Source organism: Oncorhynchus kisutch, unplaced genomic scaffold (genome assembly GCF_002021735.2).
Source record: "Oncorhynchus kisutch isolate 150728-3 unplaced genomic scaffold, Okis_V2 Okis01b-Okis20b_hom, whole genome shotgun sequence".
NCBI classification, from domain to species: Eukaryota; Metazoa; Chordata; class Actinopteri; order Salmoniformes; family Salmonidae; genus Oncorhynchus; species Oncorhynchus kisutch.
This window is the reverse complement of record NW_022261978.1, coordinates 14,004,709-14,029,459: the sequence shown is the minus strand read 5'-3', so window position 1 is coordinate 14,029,459 and position 24,751 is coordinate 14,004,709. Positions and strand designations below refer to the sequence as shown.

General features: G+C 39.3%; 1 protein-coding gene across 1 annotated transcript in view; it reads right to left on the bottom strand.

The window, feature by feature from the left end:
- Positions 1–909: 909 nt before the first annotated feature.
- Positions 910–24,751, bottom strand: part of LOC116358852 (monocyte to macrophage differentiation factor 2-like) — a 36,092-nt gene continuing 12,250 nt past the window's right edge. The window contains exons 3-7 of the mRNA XM_031811095.1: positions 24,531–24,691; positions 22,096–22,170; positions 17,632–17,733; positions 16,732–16,753; positions 910–1,113 (exon numbers count right to left, since the gene is read on the bottom strand). Of these exons, the coding sequence (XP_031666955.1) occupies positions 910–1,113; positions 16,732–16,753; positions 17,632–17,733; positions 22,096–22,170; positions 24,531–24,691 (564 nt within the window). The remainder of the gene's footprint in view (positions 1,114–16,731; positions 16,754–17,631; positions 17,734–22,095; positions 22,171–24,530; positions 24,692–24,751) is intronic.

The following is a 24,751-nucleotide window of genomic DNA, read 5'->3' as shown; positions in this document are numbered from 1 at the left end:
CCTCTCCACGTTGCTATGGTTCTATTCTCATCTCTCCACGTTGCTATGGTTCTATTGTCACCTCTCCACGTTGATATGGTTCTATTGTCATCTCTCCACGTTGCTATGGTTCTATTCTCATCTCTCCACGTTGCTATGGTTCTATTCTAATCTCTCCACTTTGCTATGGTTCTATTGTCACCTCTCCACGTTGCTATGGTTCTATTCTCATCTCTCCACGTTGCTATGGTTCTATTCTCATCTCTCCACGTTGCTATGGTTCTATTCTCATCTCTCCACGTTGCTATGGTTCTATTCTCACCTCTCCACGTTGCTATGGTTCTATTCTCATCTCTCCACGTTGCTATGGTTCTATTGTCACCTCTCCACGTTGCTATGGTTCTATTCTCATCTCTCCATGTTGCTATGGTTCTATTCTCACCTCTCCACGTTGCTATGGTTCTTTTCTCTTCTCTCTACGTTGCTATGGTTCTATTCTCATCTCTCCACGTTGCTATGGTTCTATTCTCATCTCTCCACGTTGCTATGGTTCTATTCTCACCTCTCCACGTTGCTATGGTTCTATTCTCATCTCTCCACGTTGCTATGGTTCTATTGTCACCTCTCCACGTTGATATGGTTCTATTGTCATCTCTCCACGTTGCTATGGTTCTATTCTCATCTCTCCACGTTGCTATGGTTCTATTCTCATCTCTCCACGTTGCTATGGTTCTATTCTAATCTCTCCACTTTGCTATGGTTCTATTGCCACCTCTCCACATTGCTATGGTTCTATTCTCATCTCTCCACGTTACTATGGTTCTATTCTCATCTCTCCATCCCTCCTTTCTTGACATCACTTCTTCACAAGTCCACTCCTTCCTTCAACGTCCTGTGACGTCATCACCCCTCGCCCCCGGTCTCCGTGTGTCATCTGGATGTCTTCATCTGATTGGCTGCTGGCGTGTAGAGGTACCGGTAGATGGCGTAGTAATGGACGCCTGCTCCCATGGCAACAAACAGGTGCCAGATGGCATGGGCGAACGGGACGAGGCCATCACTCTTGAAGAACACCATGCCCAGACAGTAACAGGCACCGCCCACTAACAACTCACACAGCCCCTCGCGGTCCGGCTACAGGGGGACAACAAGGGTGAAAGTTAATCCACTGATCCCACTGTTTCCCCACCTTGAGCCATTCAATTACCATACAACCATTCTCTTTGTTTCTGTTTAGCCTTGTGTTGTTTTGTTTTGACTTGAGCCATTACCATTCAATTACCATACAACCATTCTCTTTGTTTCTGTTTAGCCTTGTGTTGTTTTGTTTTGACTTGAGCCATTACCATTCAATTACCATACAACCATTCTCTTTGTTTCTGTTTAGCCTTGTGTTGTTTTGTTTTGACATGAGCCATTACCATTCAATTACCATACAACAATTCTCTGTGTTTCTGTTTAGCCTTGTGTTGTTTTGACTTGAGCCATTACCATTCAATTACCATACAACCATTCTCTGTGTTTCTGTTTAGCCTTGTGTTGTTTTGACTTGAGCCATTACCATTCAATTACCATACAACCATTCTCTGTGTTTCTGTTTAGCCTTGTGTTGTTTTGACTTGAGCCATTACCATTCAATTACCATACAACCATTCTCTGTGTTTCTGTTTAGCCTTGTGTTGTTTTGACTTGAGCCATTACCATTCAATTACCATACAACCATTCTCTGTGTTTCTCTTTAGCCTTGTGTTGTTTTGACTTGAGCCATTACCATTCAATTACCATACAACCATTCTTTGTGTTTCTGTTTAGCCTTGTGTTGTTTTGACTTGAGCCATTACCATTCAATTACCATACAACCATTCTCTGTGTTTCTGTTTAGCCTTGTGTCGTTTTGACTTGAGCCATTACCATTCAATTACCATACAACCATTCTCTGTGTTTCTGTTTAGCCTTGTGTTGTTTTGACTTGAGCCATTACCATTCAATTACCATACAACCATTCTCTGTGTTTCTGTTTAGCCTTGTGTTGTTTTGACTTGAGCCATTACCATTCAATTACCATACAACCATTCTCTGTGTTTCTGTTTAGCCTTGTGTTGTTTTGACTTGAGCCATTACCATTCAATTACCATACAACCATTCTCTGTGTTTCTGTTTAGCCTTGTGTTGTTTTGACTTGAGCCATTACCATTCAATTACCATACAACCATTCTCTGTGTTTCTGTTTAGCCTTGTGTTGTTTTGACTTGAGCCATTACCATTCAATTACCATACAACGATTCTCTGTGTTTCTGTTTAGCCTTGTGTTGTTTTGACTTGAGCTATTACCATTCAATTACCATACAACCATTCTCTGTGTTTCTGTTTAGCCTTGTGTTGTTTTGACTTGAGCCATTACCATTCAATTACCATACAACCATTCTCTGTGTTTCTGTTTAGCCTTGTGTTGTTTTGACTTGAGCCATTACCATTCAATTACCATACAACCATTCTCTGTGTTTCTGTTTAGCCTTGTGTTGTTTTGACTTGAGCCATTACCATTCAATTACCATACAACCATTCTCTGTGTTTCTGTTTAGCCTTGTGTTGTTTTGACTTGAGCCATTACCATTCAATTACCATACAACCATTCTCTGTGTTTCTGTTTAGCCTTGTGTTGTTTTGACTTGAGCCATTACCATTCAATTACCATACAACCATTCTCTGTGTTTCTGTTTAGCCTTGTGTTGTTTTGACTTGAGCCATTACCATTCAATTACCATACAACCATTCTCTGTGTTTCTGTTTAGCCTTGTGTTGTTTTGACTTGAGCCATTACCATTCAATTACCATACAACCATTCTCTGTGTTTCTGTTTAGCCTTGTGTTGTTTTGTTTTGACTTGAGCCATTACCATTCAATTACCATACAACCATTCTCTGTGTTTCTGTTTAGCCTTGTGTTGTTTTGTTTTGACTTGAGCCATTACCATTCAATTACCATACAACCATTCTCTGTGTTTCTGTTTAGCCTTGTGTTGTTTTGTTTTGACTTGAGCCATTACCATTCAATTACCATACAACCATTCTCTGTGTTTCTGTTTAGCCTTGTGTTGTTTTGACTTGAGCCATTACCATTCAATTACCATACAACCATTCTCTGTGTTTCTGTTTAGCCTTGTGTTGTTTTTGTTTTGACTTGAGCCATTACCATTCAATTACCATACAACCATTCTCTGTGTTTCTGTTTAGCCTTGTGTTGTTTTGACTTGAGCAATTACCATTCAATTACCATACAACCATTCTCTGTGTTTCTGTTTAGCCTTGTGTTGTTTTGTTTTGACTTGAGCCATTACCATTCAATTAACATACAACCATTCTCTGTGTTTCTGTTTAGCCTTGTGTTGTGTTGTTTTGACTTGAGCCATTACCATTCAATTACCATACAACCATTCTCTGTGTTTCTGTTTAGCCTTGTGTTGTTTTGACTTGAGCCATTACCATTCAATTACCATACAACCATTCTCTGTGTTTCTGTTTAGCCTTGTGTTGTTTTGACTTGAGCCATTACCATTCAATTACCATACAACCATTCTCTGTGTTTCTGTTTAGCCTTGTGTTGTTTTGACTTGAGCCATTACCATTCAATTACCATACAACCATTCTCTGTGTTTCTGTTTAGCCTTGTGTTGTGTTGTTTTGACTTGACCCATTACCATTCAATTACCATACAACCATTCTCTGTGTTTCTGTTTAGCCTTGTGTTGTTTTGACTTGAGCCATTACTATTCAATTACCATACAACCATTCTCTGTGTTTCTGTTTAGCCTTGTGTTGTTTTGTTTTGACTTGAGCCATTACCATTCAATTACCATACAACCATTCTCTGTGTTTCTGTTTAGCCTTGTGTTGTTTTGTTTTGACTTGAGCCATTACCATTCAATTACCATACAACCATTCTCTTTGTTTCTGTTTAGCCTTGTGTTGTTTTGTTTTGACTTGAGCCATTACCATTCAATTACCATACAACCATTCTCTGTGTTTCTGTTTAGCCTTGTGTTGTTTTGTTTTGACTTGAGCCATTACCATTCAATTACCATACAACCATTCTCTGTGTTTCTGTTTAGCCTTGTGTTGTTTTGACTTGAGCCATTACCATTCAATTACCATACAACCATTCTCTGTGTTTCTGTTTAGCCTTGTGTTGTTTTGACTTGAGCAATTACCATTCAATTACCATACAACCAGTCTCTGTGTTTCTGTTTAGCCTTGTGTTGTTTTGTTTTGACTTGAGCCATTACCATTCAATTACCATACAACCATTCTCTTTGTTTCTGTTTAGCCTTGTGTTGTTTTGACTTGAGCCATTACCATTCAATTACCATACAACCATTCTCTGTGTTTCTGTTTAGCCTTGTGTTGTTTTGACTTGAGCCATTACCATTCAATTACCATACAACCATTCTCTGTGTTTTCTGTTTAGCCTTGTGTTGTTTTGACTTGAGCCATTACCATTCAATTACCATACAACCATTCTCTGTGTTTCTGTTTAGCCTTGTGTTGTTTGACTTGAGCCATTACCATTCAATTAACATACAACCATTCTCTGTGTTTCTGTTTAGCCTTGTGTTTGGTTGTTTTGACTTGAGCCATTACCATTCAATTACCATACAACCATTCTCTGTGTTTCTGTTTAGCCTTGTGTTGTTTTGACTTGAGCCATTACCATTCAATTACCATACAACCATTCTCTGTGTTTCTGTTTAGCCTTGTGTTGTTTTGACTTGAGCCATTACCATTCAATTACCATACAACATTCTCTGTGTTTCTGTTTAGCCTTGTGTTGTTTTGACTTGAGCCATTACCATTCAATTACCATACAACCATTCTCTGTGTTTCTGTTTAGCCTTGTGTTGTTTTGACTTGAGCCATTACCATTCAATTACCATACAACCATTCTCTGTGTTTCTGTTTAGCCTTGTGTTGTTTGACTTGAGCCATTACCATTCAATTACCATACAACCATTCTCTGTGTTTCTGTTTAGCCTTGTGTTTGTTTTGACTTGAGCCATTACCATTCATTACCATACAACCATTCTCTGTGTTTCTGTTTAGCCTTGTGTGTGTTGTTTTGACTTGACCCATTACCATTCAATTACCATACAACCATTCTCTGTGTTTCTGTTTAGCCTTGTGTTGTTTTGACTTGAGCCATTACCATTCAATTACCATACAACCATTCTCTGTGTTTCTGTTTAGCCTTGTGTTGTTTTGACTTGAGCCATTACCATTCAATTACCATACAACCATTCTCTGTGTTTCTGTTTAGCCTTGTGTTGTTTTGTTTTGACTTGAGCCATTACCATTCAATTACCATACAACCATTCTCTGTGTTTCTGTTTAGCCTTGTGTTGTTTTGTTTTGACTTGAGCCCATTACCATTCAATTACCATACAACCATTCTCTGTGTTTCTGTTTAGCCTTGTGTTGTTTTGTTTTGACTTGAGCCATTACCATTCAATTACCATACAACCATTCTCTGTGTTTCTGTTTAGCCTTGTGTTGTTTTGTTTTGACTTGAGCCATTACCATTCAATTACCATACAACCATTCTCTGTGTTTCTGTTTAGCCTTGTGTTGTTTTGTTTTGACTTGAGCCATTACCATTCAATTACCATACATACCATTCTCGTGTTTTCTGTTTGCCTTGTGTTGTTTTGTTTTGACTTGAGCCATTACCATTCAATTACCATACAACCATTCTCTGTGTTTCTGTTTAGCCTTGTGTGCTTTGTTTGACTTGAGCCATTACCATTCAATTACCATACAACCATTCTCTGGTGTTTTCTGTTTAGCCTTGTGTTTGTTGACTTTGAGCGCATTACCATTCAATTACCATACAACCATTCTCTGTGTTCTGTTTAGCCTTGTGGTGTTTTTGACTTTGAGCCATTACCATTTCAATTACCAGACAACCATTCTCTGTGTTTCTGTTAGCCTTGAGTTGTTTTGACTTGAGCCATTACCATCAATTACCAACACACATTCTCTGTGGTTTCTGTTATAGGCCTTGTTGTTGTTTTGACTTTGATTCGCATTACCATTCAGATTACCATAGCAACCATTCTCTGTGTTTCTGTTTAGGCCTTGTGTTGTTTTGAACTGAGCCATTACCATTCAATACCATAACAACCATTCTCTGTGTTTCTGTTTAGCCTGTGTTTTGTGTTGACTTTGAGCCATTACCATTCAATTACCATACAACCATTCTCTGTGTTTCTGCTTAGCCTGTGGTTGTTTTGACTTGAGCCATTTACCATTCCAATTTACCATACAACCGATTCTCTGTGTTTTCTGTTTAGCCTTGTTGTTGTTTTGACTTTTGAGCCAATTACCATTCGATTACCATTACAACCATTCTCCTGTGTTTCTGTTTAGCTTGTGTTGTTTTGTTTGACTTGAGCCATTACCATTTCAATTACCATACAACCATTCTCTGTGTTTCTGTTTTAGCCTGTGTTGTTTTGTTTTTACTTGAGCCAGTACCATTTCAATTTATTTTTTTCCATACAACCAATTGTTCTGTGTTTCTGTTTAGCCTTTGTGTATGTTTTGTTTTGACTTTTGAGCCCATTACCATTCAATTTACCATACAACCATTCTCTGTGTTTCTGTTTAGACCTTGTGTTGTTTTGTTTTGACTTGAGCCATTACCATTCAATTACCATACAACCATTCTCTGTGTTTCTGTTTAGCCTTGTGTTGTTTTGTTTTGACTTGAGCCATTACCATTCAATTACCATACAACCATTCTCTGTGTTTCTGTTTAGCCTTGTGTTGTTTTGTTTTGACTTGAGCCATTACCATTCAATTACCATACAACCATTCTCTGTGTTTCTGTTTAGCCTTGGTGTTGTTTTGTTTTGACTTGAGCCAATTACCATTCAATTACCATACAACCATTCTCTGTGTTTCTGTTTAGCCTTGTGTTGTTTTTGACTTGAGCCATTACCATTCAATTACCATACAACCCATTCTCTTGTGTTTCTGTTTAGCCTTGTGTTGTTTTGACTTGAGCCATTACCATTCAATTACCATACAACCATTCTCTGTTGTTTCTGTTTAGCCTTGTGTTGTTTTGACTTGAGCCATTACCATTCAATTACCATACAACCATTCTCTGTGTTTCTGTTTAGCCTTGTTGTTGTTTTGACTTGAGCCATTACCATTCAATTACCATACAACCATTCTCTGTGTTTCTGTTTAGCCTTGTGTTGTTTTGTTTGACTTGAGCCATTACCATTCAATTACCATACAACCATTCTCTGTGTTTCTGTTTAGCCTTGTGTTGTTTGTTTGACTTGAGCCATTACCATTCAATTACCATACAACCATTCTCTGTGTTTCTGTTTAGCCTTGTGTTGTTTTGTTTTGACTTGAGCCATTACCATTCAATTACCATACAACCATTCTCTGTGTTTCTGTTTAGCCTTGTGTTGTTGTTTTGACTTGAGCCATTACCATTCAATTACCATACACCATTCTCTGTGTTTCTGTTTAGCCTTGTGTTGTTTTGTTTTGACTTGAGCCATTACCATTCAATTACCATACAACCATTCTCTGTGTTTCTGTTTAGCCTTGTGTTGTTTGTTTTGACTTGAGCCATTACCATTCAATTACCATACAACCATTCTCTTGTTTCTGTTTAGCCTTGTGTTGTTTTGTTTTGACTTGAGCCATTACCATTCAATTACCATACAACCATTCTCTGTGTTTCTGTTTAGCCTTGTGTTGTTTTGACTTGAGCCATTACCATTCAATTACCATACAACCATTCTCTGTGTTTCTGTTTAGCCTTGTGTTGTTTTGACTTGAGCCATTACCATTCAATTACCATACAACCATTCTCTGTGTTTCTGTTTAGCCTTGTGTTGTTGTTTTGACTTGAGCCATTACCATTCAATTACCATACAACCATTCTCTGTGTTTCTGTTTAGCCTTGTGTTTGTTTTGACTTGAGCCATTACCATTCAATTACCATACAACCATTCTCTGTGTTTCTGTTTAGCCTGTGTGTTGTTTTGACTTGAGCCATTACCATTCAATTACCATACAACCATTCTCTGTGTTTCTGTTTAGCCTTGTGTTGTGTTTGACTTGAGCCATTACCATTCAATTACCATACAACCATTCTCTGTGTTTCTGTTTAGCCTTGTGTTGTTTTGACTTGAGCCATTACCATTCAATTACCATACAACCATTCTCTGTGTTTCTGTTTAGCCTTGTGTTGTTTTGACTTGAGCCATTACCATTCAATTACCATACAACCATTCTCTGTGTTTCTGTTTAGCCTTGTGTTGTTTTGACTTGAGCCATTACCATTCATTACCATACAACCATTCTCTGTGTTTCTGTTTAGCCTTGTGTTGTTTTGACTTGAGCCATTACCATTCAATTACCATACAACCATTCTCTGTGTTTCTGTTTAGCCTTGTGTGTTTTGACTTGAGCCATTACCATTCAATTTACCATAACAACCCATTCTCTGTGTTTCTGTTTAGCCTTGTGTTGTTTTGACTTGAGCCATTACCATTCAATTACCATACAACCATTCTCTGTGTTTCTGTTTAGCCTTGTGTTGTTTTGACTTGAGCCATTACCATTCAATTACCATACACCATTCTCTGTGTTTCTGTTTAGCCTTGTGTTGTTTTGACTTGAGCCATTACCATTCAATTACCATACAACCATTCTCTGTGTTCTGTTTAGCCTTGTGTTGTTTTGACTTGAGCCATTACCATTCAATTACCATACAACCATTCTCTGTGTTTCTGTTTAGCCTTGTGTTGTTTTGACTTGAGCCATTACCATTCAATTACCATACAACCATTCTCTGTGGTTTCTGTTTAGCCTTGTGTGTTTGTTTTGACTTGAGCCATTACCATTCAATTACCATACCAACCCATTCTCTGTGTTTCTGTTTAGCCTTGTGTTGTTTGTTTTGACTTGAGCCATTACCATTCAATTACCATACAACCATTCTCTGTGTTTCTGTTTAGCCTTGTGTGTTTTGTTTTGACTTGAGCCATTACCATTCAATTACCATACAACCATTCTCTGTGTTTCTGTTTAGCCTTGTGTTGTTTTGTTTTGACTTGAGCCATTTACCATTCAATTACCATACAACCATTCTCTGTGTTTCTGTTTAGCCTTGTGTTGTTTTGTTTTGACTTGAGCCATTACCATTCAATTACCATACAACCATTCTCTGTGTTTCTGTTTAGCCTTGTGTTGTTTGTTTTGACTTGAGCCATTACCATTCAATTACCATACAACCATTCTCTGTGTTTCTGTTTAGCCTTGTGTTGTTTTTGACTTGAGCCATTACCATTCAATTACCATACAACCATTCTCTGTGTTTCTGTTTAGCCTTGTGTTGTTTTGACTTGAGCCATTACCATTCAATTACCATACAACCATTCTCTGTGTTTCTGTTTAGCCTTGTGTTGTTTTGACTTGAGCCATTACCATTCAATTACCATACAACCATTCTCTGTGTTTCTGTTTAGCCTTGTGTTGTTTTGACTTGAGCCATTACCATTCAATTACCATACAACCATTCTCTGTGTTTCTGTTTAGCCTTGTGTTGTTTTGACTTGAGCCATTACCATTCAATTACCATACAACCATTCTCTGTGTTTCTGTTTAGCCTTGTGTTGTGTTTGACCTCTGAGCCATTACCATTCAATTACCAATAAACATTCTCTGGTTTCTGTTTAGCCTTGTGTTGTTTTGACTTGAGCCATTACCATTCAATTCCATACAAACCATTCTCTGTGTTTCTGTTTAGCCTTGTGTTGTGTTGACTTGAGCCATTACCATTCTAATTACCCATACAACCATTCTCTGTGTTTCTGTTTAGCCTTGTGTTGTTTTGACTTGAGCCATTACCATTCAATTACCATACAACCATTCTCTGTGTTTCTGTTTAGCCTTGTGTTGTTTTTGACTTGAGCCATTACCATTCAATTACCATACAACCATTCTCTGTGTTTCTGTTTAGCCTTGTGTTGTTTTGTTTTGACTGAGCCATTACCATTCAATTACCATACAACCATTCTCTGTGTTTCTGGTTTAGCCTTGTGTGTTTTGTTTTGACTTGGAGCCTTACCATTCAATACCATACAACCATTCTCTGTGTTTCTGTTTAGCCTTGTGTTGTTTTGTTTTGACTTGAGCCATTACCATTCAATTACCATACAACCATTCTCTGTGTTTCTGTTTAGCCTTGTGTTGTTTTGTTTTGACTTGAGCACATTCCCATTCAATTACCATACAACCATTCTCTGTGTTTCTGTTTAGCCTTGTGTTGTTTGTTTTGACTTGAGCCATTACCATTCAATTACCATACAACCATTCTCTGTGTTCTGTTTAGCCTTGTGTTGTTTTGTTTTGACTTGAGCCATTACCATTCAATTACCATACAACCATTCTCTGTGTTTCTGTTTAGCCTTGGTGTTGTTGTTTTGACTGAGCCATTACCATTCAATTACCATACAACCATTCGTCTTTGTTTCTGTTTAGCCTTGTGTTGGTTTTGTTTTGACTTGAGCCATTACCATTCAATACCATACAACCATTCTCTGTGTTTCTGTTTAGCCTTGTGTTGTTTTGAACTTGAGCCATTACCATTCAATTACCATACAACCATTCTCTGTGTTTTCTGTTTTAGCCTTGTGTTGTTTTGACTTGAGCCATTACCATTCAATTACCATACAACCATTCTCTGTGTTTCTGTTTAGCCTTGTGTTGTTTTGACTTGAGCCATTACCATTCAATTACCATACAACCATTCTCTGTGTTTCTGTTTAGCCTTGTGTTGTTTTGACTTGAGCCATTACCATTCAATTACCATACAACCATTCTCTGTGTTTCTGTTTAGCCTTGTGTTGTTTTGTTTTGACTTGAGCCATTACCATTCAATTACCATACAACCATTCTCTGTGTTTCTGTTTAGCCTTGTGTTGTTTTGTTTTGACTTGAGACCATTACCATTCAATTACCATACAACCATTTCTCTGTGGTTTCTGTTTAGCCTTGTGTTGTTTTGGTTTTGACTTGAGCCATTACCATTCAATTACCATACAACCATTCTCTGTGTTTCTGTTTAGCCTTGTGTTGTTTTGACTTGAGCCATTACCATTCAATTACCATACAACCATTCTCTGTGTTTCTGTTTTAGCCTTGTGTTTGTTTTTTTGACTTGAGCCATTACCATTCAATTACCATACAACCATTCTCTTTGTTTCTGTTTAGCCTTTGTTGTTTTGTTTTGACTTGAGCCATTACCATTCAATTACCATACAACCATTCTCTTTGTTTCTGTTTAGGCCTTGTGTTGTTTTGTTTTGACTTGAGCCTTACCATTCAATTAACATACAACCATTCTCTGTGTTTCTGTTTAGCCCTTGTGTTGTTTTGTTTGACTTGAGCCATTACCATTCAATTACATACAACCATTCTCTGTGTTTCTGTTTAGCCTTGTGTTGTGGTTGTTTGACTTGAGCCATTACCATTCAATTACCATACAACCATTCTCTGTGTTTCTGTTTAGCCTTGTGTTGTTTTGACTTGACCCATTACCATTCAATTACCATACAACCATTCTCTGTGTTTCTGTTAGGCCTTGTGTTGTTTTGACTTGGAGCCATTACCATTCAATTACCATACAACCATTCTCTGTGTTTCTGTTTAGCCTTGTGTTGCTTTGTTTTGACTTGAGCCATTACCATTCAATTACCATACAACCATTCTCTGTGTGTTTCTGTTTAGCCAAGTTTTTGTTTTGACTTGAGCCATTACCATTCAATTACCATACAACCATTCTCTGTGTTTCTGTTTAGCCTTGTGTTGTTTTTGACTTGAGCCATTACCATTCAATTACCATACAACCATTCTCTGTGTTTCTGTTTAGCCTTGTGTTGTTTTGACTTGAGCCATTACCATTCAATTACCATACAACATTCTCTGTGTTTCTGTTTGCCTTGTATTGTTTTGACTTGAGCCATTACCATTCAATTACCATACAACCATTCTCTGTGTTTCTGTTTAGCCTTGTGTTGTTTTGACTTGAGCCATTACCATTCAATTACCATACAAACCATTCTCTGTGTTTCTGTTTAGCCTTGTGTGTTGTTTGACTTGAGCCATTACCATTCAATTACCATACAACCATTCTCTGTGTTTCTGTTTAGCCTTGTGTTGTTTTGACTTGAGCCATTACCATTCAATTACCATACAACCATTCTCTGTGTTTCTGTTTAGCCTTGTGTTGTTTTGACTTGAGCCATTACCATTCAATTACCATACAACCATTCTCTGTGTTTCTGTTTAGCCTTGTGTTGTTTTGACTTGAGCCATTACCATTCAATTACCATACAACCATTCTCTGTGTTTCTGTTTAGCCTTGTGTTGTTTTGACTTGAGCCATTACCATTCAATTACCATACAACCATTCTCTGTGTTTCTGTTTAGCCTTGTGTTGTTTGTTTGACTTGAGCCATTACCATTCAATTACCATACAACCATTCTCTGTGTTTCTGTTTAGCCTTGTGTTGTTTTGTTTTGACTTGAGCCATTACCATTCAATTACCATACAACCATTCTCTGTGTTTCTGTTTAGCCTTGTGTTGTTTGTTTTGACTTGAGCCATTACCATTCAATTACCATACAACCATTCTCTGTGTTTCTGTTTAGCCTTGTGTTGTTTTGTTTTGACTTGAGCCATTACCATTCAATTACCATACAACCATTCTCTGTGTTTCTGTTTAGCCTTGTGTTGTTTTGTTTTGACTTGAGCCATTACCATTCAATTACCATACAACCATTCTCTGTGTTTCTGTTTAGCCTTGTGTTGTTTTGTTTTGACTTGAGCCATTACCATTCAATTACCATACAACCATTCTCTGTGTTTCTGTTTAGCCTTGTGTTGTTTGTTTTGACTTGAGCCATTACCATTCAATTACCATACAACCATTCTCTGTGTTTCTGTTTAGCCTGTGGTTGTTTGTTTTGACCTTGAGCCATTACCATTCAATTACCATACAACCATTCTCTGTGTTTCTGTTAGCCTTGTGTTGTTTTGACTTGAGCCATTACCATTCAATTACCATACAACCATTCTCTGTGTTTCTGTTAGCCTTGTGTTGTTTTTTGACTTGAGCCATTACCATTCAATTACCATACAACCATTCTCTGTGTTTCTGTTTAGCCTTGTGTTGTTTTGACTTGAGCCATTACCATTCAATTACCATACAACCATTCTCTGTGTTTCTGTTTAGCCTTGTGTTGTTTTGACTTGAGCCATACCATTCAATTACCATACAACCATTCTCTGTGTTTCTGTTTAGCCTTGTGTTGTTTGACTTGAAGCCATTACCATTCAATTACCATACAACCATTCTCTGTGTTTCTGTTTAGCCTTGTGTTGTTTTGACTTGAGCCATTACCATTCAAATTACCATACAACCATTCTCTGTGTTTCTGTTTAGCCTTGTGTTGTTTTGACTTGAGCCATTACCATTCAATTACCATACAACCATTCTCTGTGTTTCTGTTTAGCCTTGTGTTGTTTTGACTTGAGCCATTACCATTCAATTAACCATACAACCATTCTCTGTGTTTCTGTTTAGCCTTGTGTTGTTTTGTTTTGACTTGAGCCATTACCATTCAATTACCATACAACCATTCTCTGTGTTTCTGTTTAGCCTTGTGTTGTTTTGGTTTTGACTTGAGCCATTACATTCAATTACCTACAACCATTCTCTGTGTTCTGTTAGCCTGGTGTTGTTTTGTTTTGACTTGAGCCATTACCATTCAATTACCATACAACCATTCTCTGTGTTTCTGTTTAGCCTTGTGTTGTTTTATTTACTTGAGCCATTACCATTCAATTACCATACAACCATTCTCTGTGTTTCTGTTTAGCCTTGTGTTGTTTTGTTTTGACTTGAGCCATACCATTCAATTACCATTACAACCTTCTCTGTGTTTCTGTTTAGCCTTGTGTGTTGTTTTGTTTTGACTTGAGCCATTACCATTCAATTACCATACAACCATTCTCTGTGTTTCTGTTTAGCCTTGTGTTGCTTGTTTGACTGAGCCATACCATTCAATTACCATACAACCATTCTCTGTGTTTTCTGTTTAGCCTCTTGTGTTGTTTTGACTTGAGCCATTACCATTCAATTACCATACAACCATTCTCCTGTGTTTCTGTTTAGCCTTGTGTTGTTTTGACTTGAGCCATTACCATTCAATTACCATACAACCATTCTCTGTGTTTCTGTTTAGCCTTTGTGTTGTTTTGACTTGAGCCATTACCATTCAATTACCATACAACCATTCTCTGTGTTTCTGTTTAGCCTTGTGTTGTTTTGACTTGAGCCATTACCATTTAAATTACCATACAACCATTCTCTGTGTTTCTGTTTAGCCTTGTGTTGTTTTGACTTGAGCCATTACCATTCCAATTACCCATACAAACCATTCTCTGTGTTTCTGTTTAGCCTTGTGTTGTTTTGACTTGAGCCATTGACCATTCAATTACCATACAACCATTCTCTGTGTTTCTGTTTAGCCTTGGTGTTTGTTTGACTTGAGCCATTACCATTCAATTACCATACAACCATTCTCTGTGTTTCTGTTAGCCTTGTGTTGTTTTGTTTTGACTTGAGCCATTACCATTCAATTACCATACAAACATTCTCTGTGTTTCTGTTTAGCCTTGTGTTGTTTTGTTTTGACTTGAGCCATTACCATTCAATTACCATACAACCATTCTCTGTGTTTCTGTTTAGCCTTGTGTTGTTTTGTTTTGACTTGAGCCATTACCATTCAATTACCATACAACCATTCTCTGTGTTTCTGTTTAGCCTTGTGTTGTTTTTTTTGACTTGAGCCATTACCATTCAATTACCATACAACCATTCTCTGTGTTTCTGTTTAGCCTTGTGTTGTTTTGTTTTGACTTGAGCCATTACCATTCAATTACCATACAACCATTCTCTGTGTTTCTGTTTAGCCTTGTGTTGTTTTGTTTTGACTTGAGCCATTACCATTCAATTACCATACAACCATTCTCTGTGTTTCTGTTTAGCCTTGTGTTGCTTTGTTTTGACTTGAGCCATTACCATTCAATTACCATACAACCATTCTCTGTGTTTCTGTTTAGCCTTGTGTTGTTTTGACTTGAGCCATTACCATTCAATTACCATACAACCATTCTCTGTGTTTCTGTTTAGCCTTGTGTTGTTTTGACTTGAGCCATTACCATTCAATTACCATACAACCATTCTCTGTGTTTCTGTTTAGCCTTGTGTTGTTTTGACTTGAGCCATTACCATTCAATTACCATACAACCATTCTCTGTGTTTCTGTTTAGCCTTGTGTTGTTTTGACTTGAGCCATTACCATTCAATTACCATACAACCATTCTCTGTGTTTCTGTTTAGCCTTGTGTTGTTTTGACTTGAGCCATTACCATTCAATTACCATACAACCATTCTCTGTGTTTCTGTTTAGCCTTGTGTTGTTTTGACTTGAGCCATTACCATTCAATTACCATACAACCATTCTCTGTGTTTCTGTTTAGCCTTGTGTTGTTTTGTTTTGACTTGAGCCATTACCATTCAATTACCATACAACCATTCTCTGTGTTTCTGTTTAGCCTTGTGTTGTTTTGACTTGAGCCATTACCATTCAATTACCATACAACCATTCTCTGTGTTTCTGTTTAGCCTTGTGTTGTTTTGTTTTGACTTGAGCCATTACCATTCAATTACCATACAACCATTCTCTTTGTTTCTGTTTAGCCTTGTTGTGTTTCTGTTTTGACTTGAGCCATTACCATTCAATTACCATACAACCATTCTCTTTGTGTTTCTGTTTAGCCTTGTGTTGTTTTGTTTTGACTTGAGCCATTTACCATTCAATTACCATACAACCATTCTCTGTGTTTCTGTTTAGCCTTGTGTTGTGTTGTTTTTGACTTGACCATTACCATTCAATTACCATACAACATTCTCTGGTGTTCTGTTTAGCCTTGTGTTGTTTTGACTTGACCCATACATTCATTACCATACAACCATTCTCTGTGTTTCTGTTTAGCCTTGTGCTTGTTTTGGACTTGAGCCTTACCATTCAATTACCATACAACCATTCTCTGTGTTTCTGTTTAGCCTTGTGTTGTTTTGACTTGAGCCATTACCATTCAATGACCATACAACCATTCTCTGTGTTTTCTGTTAGCCTTGTGTGTTTTGACTTGAGCCATTACCATTCAATTACCATACAACCATTCTCTGTGTTTCTGTTTAGCCTTGTGTTGTTTTGACTTGAGCCATTACCATTCAATTACCATACAACCATTCTCTGTGTTTCTGTTTAGCCTTGTGTTGTTTTGACTTGAGCCATTACCATTCAATTACCATACAACCATTCTCTGTGTTTCTGTTTAGCCTTGTGTTGTTTTGACTTGAGCCATTACCATTCAATTACCATACAACCATTCTCTGTGTTTCTGTTTAGCCTTGTGTTGTTTTGACTTGAGCCATTACCATTCAATTACCATACAACCATTCTCTGTGTTTCTGTTTAGCCTTGCTTTGTTTTGATGACTGTTTTTGTTTGTTTCATTTCTACAATTGTAAAGAGACTTCGGGGTCCTTGAAGTTATTTAAAAGTCCCATACGTTATTATGATTATAACATACTGGTTCTGTCCCAGTAAGCAGTCTACGGACAAGAGAAAGCATTCCGTGCTTTGGTTTCCTTTACCTGGCCACCTTTACCTGGCCAACTTTACCTGGCTAACTTTAACTGGCCACCTTTACCTGGCCAACTTTACCTGGCTAACTTTACCTGGCTAACTTTACCTGGCTAACTTTACCTGGCCCCCTTTACCTGGCCCCCTTTACCTAGCCAACTTTACCTGGCCACCTTTACCTGGCTAACTTTACCTGGCCACCTTCACCTGGCCAACTTTACCTGGCCAACTTTACCTGGCTAACTTTACCTGGCTAACTTTACCTGGCTAACTTTACCTGGCTAACTTTACCTGGCCACCTTTACCTGGCCACCTTTACCTGGCCCCCTTTACCTGGCCAACTTTACCTGGCTAACTTTACCTGGCCCCCTTTAACTGGCCTTACCTGGCAACTTTACCTGGCTAACTTTACCTGGCTAACTTTACCTGGCTAACTTTACCTGGCCACATTTACCTGGCCACCTTTACCTGGCCACCTTTACCTGGCTAACTTTACCTGGCCACCTTAACCTTACCTGACCTGGCCCCCTTACCTGGCTAACTTACCTGGCTAACTTTACCTGGCTAACTTTACCTGGCCACCTTTACCTGGCCCCCTTTACCTGGCCAACTTTACCTGGCTAACTTTACCTGGCTAACTTTACCTGGCTAACTTTACCTGGCCACATATACCTGGCTAACTTTACCTGGCCACCTTTACCTGGCTAACTTTACCTGGCCACCTTCACCTGGCTAACTTTACCTGGCCACCTTCACCACCTAACTTTACCTGGCCACCTTTACCTCTCTAGATGCCCCCCCCTAACCACCTCACTCTCGTAGATGCCTCCCCCCATAACCACCTCACCTCTCGTGGAAGAAGAAGACGTATGTGGTTCCGACAGAGGCCATCACCCAGACCAACCACCTCATGTGACAGGTCCAGGGTCCCAGCTCCCGCAGGTTCAACCTGGATGTAATCAAAGTGTCTCACCACTTTAAAACAGACGACACACAAAACAAGGGCATCGTGGTACATATCACATCACTTTAAAACAGACTACACACAAAACAAGGGCGTCGTGTTCACAGTTAGCAAGACTAGAGAGAGAGAGAGAAGGGGAGTCCAGAGAGTGAGTCCAGAGAGAGTAGTCCAGTATATGATGATGTAGTCCAGACTAGTGTAGTCCAGACTAGTGTAGTCCAGACTAAGTAGTACAGACTATGATGTTGTAGTCCAGACTAGTGTAGTCCAGACTAGTGTAGTCCAGACTAGTGTAGTCCAGACTATGATGCTGTAGTCCAGACTAATGATGCTGTAGTCCAGACTAGTGTAGTCCAGTATATGATGATGTAGTCCAGACTAGTGTAGTCCAGACTAGTGTAGTCCAGACTAGTGTAGTACAGACTATGATGCTGTAGTCCAGACTAGTGTAGTCCAGACTAGTGTAGTCCAGACTAGTGTAGTCCAGACTATGATGCTGTAGTCCAGACTAGTGTAGTCCAGACTAGTGTAGTCCAGACTAGTGTAGTCCAGACTATGATGCTGTAGTCCAGACTATGATGCTGTAGTCCAGACTAGTGTAGTCCAGACTATGATGCTGTAGTCCAGACTAGTGTAGTCCAGACTATGATGCTGTAGTCCAGACTATGATGCTGTAGTCTAGACTAGTGTAGTCCAGTATATGATGCTGTAGTCCAGGCTAGTGTAGTCCAGTATATGATGCTGTAGTCCAGACTAGTGTAGTCCAGTATATGATGCTGTAGTCCATACTAGTGTAGTCCAGTATATGATGCTGTAGTCCATACTAGTGTAGTCCAGTATATGATGCTGTAGTCCATACTAGTGTAGTCCAGTATATGATGCTGTAGTCCATACTAGTGTAGTCCAGTATATGATGCTGTAGTCCATACTAGTGTAGTCCAGTATATGATGCTGTAGTCCAGACTAGTGTAGTCCATACTAGTGTAGTCCAGTATATGATGTTGTAGTCCAGACTAGTGTAGTCCAGTATATGATGCTGTAGTCCAGAATAGTGTAGTCCAGACTAGTGTAGTCCAGTATATGATGCTGTAGTCCAGAATAGTGTAGTCCATACTAGTGTAGTCCAGTATATGATGCTGTAGTCCAGAATAGTGTAGTCCAGTATATGATGCTGTAGTCCATACTAGTGTAGTCCAGTATATGATGCTGTAGTCCAGACTAGTGTAGTCCAGTATATGATGCTGTAGTCCAGAATAGTGTAGTCCATAATAGTGTAGTCCAGTATATGATGCTGTAGTCCAGAATAGTGTAGTCCATACTAGTGTAGTCCAGTATATGATGCTGTAGTCCAGAATAGTGTAGTCCATACTAGTGTAGTCCAGTATATGATGCTGTAGTCCAGACTAGTGTAGTCCAGTATATGATGCTGTAGTCCAGAATAGTGTAGTCCATACTAGTGTAGTCCAGTATATGATGTTGTAGTCCAGACTAGTGTAGTCCAGTATATGATGCTGTAGTCCAGAATAGTGTAGTCCATACTAGTGTAGTCCAGTATATGATGCTGTAGTCCAGACTAGTGTAGTCCAGTATATGATGCTGTAGTCCATACTAGTGTAGTCCAGTATATGATGCTGTAGTCAGGTAACTCTTTATCCACAATATAGCAGGGGGTGTAAAGTCATAACACATATGTTTTTCTAGTTATAGAGACAGTAGTGTAGTTATAGAGACAGTAGTGTAAGTCTAGTTATAGAGACAGTAGTGTAGTCTAGTTATAGAGACAGTAGTGTAGTCTAGTTATAGAGACAGTAGTGTAGTATAGTTATAGAGACAGTAGTATAGTTATAGATACAGTAGTGTAGTTACAGAGACAGTAGTATAGTTATAGAGACAGTAGTGTAGTCTAGTTATAGAGACAGTAGTGTAGTTATAGAGACAGTAGTGTAGTCTAGTTATAGAGACAGTAGTATAGTTATAGATACAGTAGTGTAGTTACAGAGACAGTAGTATAGTTATAGAGACAGTAGTGTAGTCTAGTTATAGAGACAGTAGTGTAGTCTAGTTATAGAGACAGTAGTGTAGTCTATAGAGACAGTAGTGTAGTCTATAGAGACAGTAGTCTAGTTATAGAGACAGTAGTCTAGTTATAGAGACAGTAGTATAGTTATAGATACAGTAGTGTAGTTACAGAGACAGTAGTATAGTTATAGAGACAGTAGTGTAGTCTAGTTATAGAGACAGTAGTGTAGTTATAGAGACAGTAGTATAGTCTAGTTATAGAGACAGTAGTATAGTTATAGATACAGTAGTGTAGTTACAGAGACAGTAGTATAGTTATAGAGACAGTAGTGTAGTCTATAGAGACAGTAGTGTAGTCTAGTTATAGAGACAGTAGTGTAGTCTAGTTATAGAGTCAGTAGTGTAGTTATAGAGACAGTAGTGTAGTCTATTTATAGAGACAGTAGTCTAGTTATAGAGACAGTAGTCTAGTTATAGAGACAGTAGTGTAGTCTAGTTATAGAGTCAGTAGTGTAGTCTATATAGACAGTAGTGTAGCCTAGTTATATAGACAGTAGTGTAGTCTAGTTATAGAGACAGTAGTCTAGTTATAGAGACAGTAGTGTAGTCTAGTTATAGAGTCAGTAGTGTAGTCTAGTTATAGAGACAGTAGTGTAGTCTATATAGACAGTAGTGTAGCCTAGTTATATAGACAGTAGTGTAGTTATAGAGACAGTAGTGTAGTCTAGTTATAGAGTCAGTAGTGTAGTCTATATAGACAGTAGTGTAGTCTAGTTATAGAGACAGTAGTGTAGTCTAGTTATAGAGACAGTAGTGTAGTCTATAGAGACAGTAGTGTAGTCTAGGTATAGAGACAGTAGTCTAGTTATAGAGACAGTAGTGTAGTCTAGGTATAGAGACAGTAGTGTAGTTATAGAGACAGTAGTGTAGTCTATAGAGACAGTAGTGTAGTCTATAGAAACAGTAGTGTAGTCTATAGAGACAGTAGTGTAGTCTAGTTATAGAGACAGTAGTCTAGTTATAGAGTCAGTAGTGTAGTCTAGTTATAGAGACAGTAGTGTAGTCTATATAGACAGTAGTGTAGCCTAGTTATATAGACAGTAGTGTAGTTATAGAGACAGTAGTGTAGTCTAGTTATAGAGTCAGTAGTGTAGTATAGTTATAGAGACAGTAGTGTAGTCTATATAGACAGTAGTGTAGTCTAGTTATAGAGACAGTAGTGTAGTCTATAGAGACAGTAGTGTAGTCTAGGTATAGAGACAGTAGTCTAGTTATAGAGACAGTAGTGTAGTTATAGAGACAGTAGTGTAGTCTAGGTATAGAGACAGTAGTGTAGTTATAGAGACAGTAGTGTAGTCTATAGAGACAGTAGTGTAGTCTATAGAAACAGTAGTGTAGTCTATAGAGACAGTAGTGTAGTCTAGTTATAGAGACAGTAGTCTAGTTATAGAGACAGTAGTGTAGTCTAGTTATAGAGTCAGTAGTGTAGTCTAGTTATAGAGACAGTAGTGTAGTCTATATAGACAGTAGTGTAGCCTAGTTATATAGACAGTAGTGTAGTTATAGAGACAGTAGTGTAGTCTAGTTATAGAGACAGTAGTCTAGTTATAGAGACAGTAGTCTAGTTATAGAGACAGTAGTGTAGTGTAGTTATAGAGACAGTAGTGTAGTCTAGTTATAGAGACAGTAGTGTAGTTATAGAGACAGTAGTGTAGTCTAGTTATAGAGACAGTAGTGTAGTCTATAGAAACAGTAGTGTAGTCTATAGAGACAGTAGTGTAGTCTAGTTATAGAGACAGTAGTCTAGTTATAGAGACAGTAGTGTAGTGTAGTTATAGAGACAGTAGTGTAGTCTAGTTATAGAGTCAGTAGTGTAGTCTAGTTATAGAGACAGTAGTGTAGTCTATATAGACAGTAGTGTAGTCTAGTTATAGAGACAGTAGTGTAGTCTAGTTATAGAGACAGTAGTGTAGTCTAGTTATAGAGACAGTAGTCTAGTTATAGAGACAGTAGTGTAGTCTAGTTATAGAGACAGTAGTGTAGTCTAGTTATATAGACAGTAGTGTAGTCTAGTTATAGAGACAGTAGTCTAGTTATAGAGACAGTAGTGTAGTCTATAGAGACAGTAGTGTAGTCTAGGTATAGAGACAGTAGTGTAGTTATAGAGACAGTAGTGTAGTCTAGGTATAGAGACAGTAGTGTAGTTATAGAGACAGTAGTGTAGTCTATAGAGACAGTAGTGTAGTCTATAGAAACAGTAGTGTAGTCTATAGAGACAGTAGTGTAGTCTAGTTAGACAATGAGGCTGCAGTAGCACCTCCGACTCACCAGGGGGCGTAGGAGGCTGCTATGAAGAAATAGATCACCATTCTGTCACACATGTGGAAACAGTGCTCCACAGACCTGGAGAGATACAGAACATGATTATACATACTGCTGTCATTAACCATATACACTACCTATCCCTAAACTTATAGACAGGTGGGCAGGTAGCCTGATTATACAACCTGCTGCCCTTAATCATATACACTACCTATCCCTACCTATCCCTACCTTATAGACAGGTGGGCAGGTAGCCTGATTATACAACCTGCTGCCCTTAATCATATACACTACCTATCACTACCTATCACTAACCTTATAGACAGGTGGGCAGGTAGCCTGATTATACAACCTGCTGCCCTTAATCATATACACTACCTATCCCTAACCTTATAGACAGGTGGGCAGGTAGCCTGATTATACATACTGCTGTCATTAATCATATACACTACCTATCACTACCTATCCCTAACCTTATAGACAGGTGGGCAGGTAGCCTGATTATACAACCTGCTGCCCTTAATCATATACACTACCTATCACTAACCTTATAGACAGGTGGGCAGTTAACCCACTGTTCCCCTGTAGGCAGTTAACCCACTGTTCCCCTGTAGGCAGTTAACCCACTGTTCCCCGGTAGGCAGTTAACCCACTGTTCCCCGGTAGGCAGTTAACCCACTGTTCCCCGGTAGGCAGTTAACCCACTGTTCCCCGGTAGGCAGTTAACCCACTGTTCCCCGGTAGGCAGTTAACCCACAGTTCCCCGGTAGGCAGTTAACCCACTGTTCCCCGGTAGGCAGTTAACCCACTGTTCCCCGGTAGGCAGTTAACCCACTGTTCCCCTGTAGGCAGTTAACCCACTGTTCCCCGGTAGGCAGTTAACCCACTGTTCCCCTGAACAGGGCAGTTAACCCACTGTTCCCCGGTAGGCAGTTAACCCACTGTTCCCCGGTAGTCAGTTAACCCACTGTTCCCCGGTAGGCAGTTAACCCACTGTTCCCCGGTAGGCAGTTAACCCACTGTTCCCCTGAACAAGGCAGTTAACCCACTGTTCCCCGGTAGGCAGTTAACCCATTGTTCCCCTGAACAAGGCAGTTAACCCACTGTTCCCCGGTAGGCATGTTAACCCACTGTTCCCCTGAACAAGGCAGTTAACCCACTGTTCCCCTGTACAGGGCAGTTAACCCACTGTTCATCGGTAGGCAGTTAACCCACTGTTCCTCTGAACAAGGCAGTTAACCCACTGTTCCCCGGTAGGCATGTTAACCCACTGTTCCCCTGAACAAGGCAGTTAACCCACTGTTCCCCTGTACAGGGCAGTTAACCCACTGTTCATCGGTAGGCAGTTAACCCACTGTTCCTCTGAACAAGGCAGTTAACCCACTGTTCCCCGGTAGGCAGTTAACCCACTGTTCCCCTGAACAAGGCAGTTAACCCACTGTTCCCCGGTAGGCAGTTAACCCACTGTTCCCCTGAACAAGGCAGTTAACCCACTGTTCCCCGGTAGGCAGTTAACACACTGTTCCCCTGAACAGGGCAGTTAACCCACTGTTCCCCGTCATTGTAAATTAGAATTTATTCTTAACTGACTTGCCTCGTTAAATAAAGGTTAAATAAAAATGTGGAAACAACGATCCACGGTATACACTACAACCCTGTTATAACATCAGACCCATAGAACAACCCTGTTATAACACCAGACCCATAGAATAACCCTGTTATAACACCAGACCCATAGAATAACCCTGTTATAACATCAGACCCATAGAATAACCCTGTTATAACATCAGACCCATAGAATAACCCTGTTATAACATCAGACCCATAGAATAACCCTGTTATAACATCAGACCCATAGAATAACCCTGTTATAACACCAGACACATAGAATAACCCTGTTATAACACCAGACCCATAGAATAACCCTGTTATAACACCAGACCCATAGAATAACCCTGTTATAACATCAGACCCATAGAATAACCCTGTTATAACACCAGACCCATAGAATAACCCTGTTATAACACCAGACCCATAGAATAACCCTGTTATAACATCAGACCCATAGAATAACCCTGTTATAACACCAGACCCATAGAATAACCCTGTTATAACACCAGACCCATAGAATAACCCTGTTATAACATCAGACCCATAGAATACCCCTGTTATAACATCAGACCCATAGAATAACCCTGTTATAACATGATAATATCTTTACACCAGACCCATAGAATAACCCTGTTATAACACCAGACCCATAGAATGGGAGGGAGGGAGAGAGAGAGAGGGGGGAGAGGTGGGAGAGAGGGGGAGAGAGAGAGGGGGAGGGAGAGAGAGGGAGAGGGGGGAGAGGGATAGAGGAAGAGGGAGAGGGGGGAGAGGGTGGGAGAGGGAGAGAGAAATAAAATGTGTTTGTGTGCGTGACTGTGTGTGTGTACCGTAGGTGGCTTTTCTTCCAGGTCACCGTGTGGAACAGAGTCGAGATGAGGAAGAGGGAGGTGAGCCCCGCCCCATAGAGCCAGGCTGAGACGCGCTCCCATTGGTCCTCAGACAGGAAGTGCAGCACAGAGCTGCCCAATAGGCTGGGGATTACCCACAGCTGCAGGAAATAGAACACACAATAAATTATTCAATTCAACCATGGTGGTCCTCTGTTGGT